Source organism: Bos taurus, chromosome 17 (assembly GCF_002263795.3).
Source record: "Bos taurus isolate L1 Dominette 01449 registration number 42190680 breed Hereford chromosome 17, ARS-UCD2.0, whole genome shotgun sequence".
NCBI lineage: Eukaryota > Metazoa > Chordata > Mammalia > Artiodactyla > Bovidae > Bos > Bos taurus.
This window is the reverse complement of record NC_037344.1, coordinates 52,805,243-52,806,619: the sequence shown is the minus strand read 5'-3', so window position 1 is coordinate 52,806,619 and position 1,377 is coordinate 52,805,243. Positions and strand designations below refer to the sequence as shown.

Below are 1,377 nucleotides of genomic sequence, written 5' to 3'. Positions count from 1 at the left end.
AATGTTGGGCTCACGCAGGGAGCAGTGAACTTGATGATGAAGACGGTGATGAAGAGGACGTGGGCAGTCATGCTAGGGAGAGCTGCCTGCATGTCGGGTGGCAGTCTCAGAGCTGTAAATATATTCGCTTGTTTTCCCCTGACTTCAGTCCATGCGGGAGGGACTACTACTGGCTTTTATTTCTTTTTTTTTTTTTTTGCAACAAAACTTTTATTAACATTTTGAACAGGTTCAGCTATTACTGAAACTGGTAATTTCTAAACTTAAATTGGGGTAAATAGCTAGAGTGTAGAAGGATGTCATCATTGAACATTATGAATAGAAGACTGAAGAATTAACAGCCACCCCTCAGACGGAGGACCAGGTGCAGGGTTGACTCTTTCTGGATGTTGTAATCAGAAAGAGTGCGGCCGTCTTCCAGCTGCTTGCCGGCAAGGATGAGCCTCTGCTGGTCAGGGGGAATGCCTTCCTTATCCTGGATCTTGGCCTTCACGTTCTCGATGGTGTCACTGGGCTCCACCTCCAGGGTGATGGTCTTGCCGGTCAGGGTTTTCACGAAGATCTGCATTTTGACCTGTGAGTGAATGCGAAGATGCCGAAAATTCAATCACGCCGAGTCACCTCCAAGACGACACAGGAACCCAACAATGCCAGCCGCGTCTAAGTGGCTTTTATTTCAAAATGAGGCAAGTGAAGCTCACAGAAGTTGGCCGTATATATAGTCAAGGCTACACAGGTCATAAGATTTGAATCTGGCACTGGCTTCAAAGCCTGCATCCCTAACCAATACACTATACTGCCTCTTATTATATTATTGCCCCATCTGTAAGGCTGCACCAGATTGAGGTCACATTGTGTGGGTGTGGTGAGACTCAAGTGAAATGACTAGCATTTGTTTCCTATCCTTGATGCCTGTCAATACCCTGCTCCCTTCTCAGATGAATGTGGACTTGTCAGTGACATTCAGAAAGTAACCCTAAGGGCCTGTATTAGCTAAGAGTCAGAAAATCCAACTATTCACAATAGTTATTTCCGGGAACTGAAATTTGCAAGTGATCTTCCCTTTGTAAGGTTTTCTTTCTGTTTTGTTTTTAATTTTTGGCAACCCACTCCAGTACTCTTGCCTAGAATATCCCATGGACGGAGGAGCCTGGTGCTCCTCCGTCCATGGGGTCGCAAAGAGTCGGACACGACTGAGCAATTTCACTTCACTTCATAGTTACTTTACAATGTTGTGGTACTTTCTACTGTACAGCAAACTGAATCAGCTATCAAGACATATATATCCCCTCTGTTTTGGATTTCCTTCGCATTTAGATCACCACAGAGCACTGAGTAGAGTTCTCTGTGCTCTACAGTAGGTTCTCATTAGTTACC

The 1,377-nt window shown here is 45.0% G+C and overlaps 1 protein-coding gene across 1 annotated transcript; it reads right to left on the bottom strand.

Annotated features, from left to right (window-relative positions):
- Nucleotides 1-319: 319 nt before the first annotated feature.
- LOC101902760 (ubiquitin) lies at nucleotides 320-665 on the bottom strand. Its single transcript, XM_005217976.5, has one exon. It carries the CDS (start codon nucleotides 566-568, stop codon nucleotides 335-337), a length of 234 nt encoding a protein of 77 aa, XP_005218033.1. The 5' UTR covers nucleotides 569-665; the 3' UTR covers nucleotides 320-334.
- Nucleotides 666-1,377: the final 712 nt, after the last annotated feature.

Bases quoted from the DNA above. Each gene is read 5' to 3' on its own strand.
- LOC101902760 (XM_005217976.5), bottom strand. From the start codon at position 568: ATGCAGATCTTCGTGAAAACCCTGACCGGCAAGACCATCACCCTGGAG.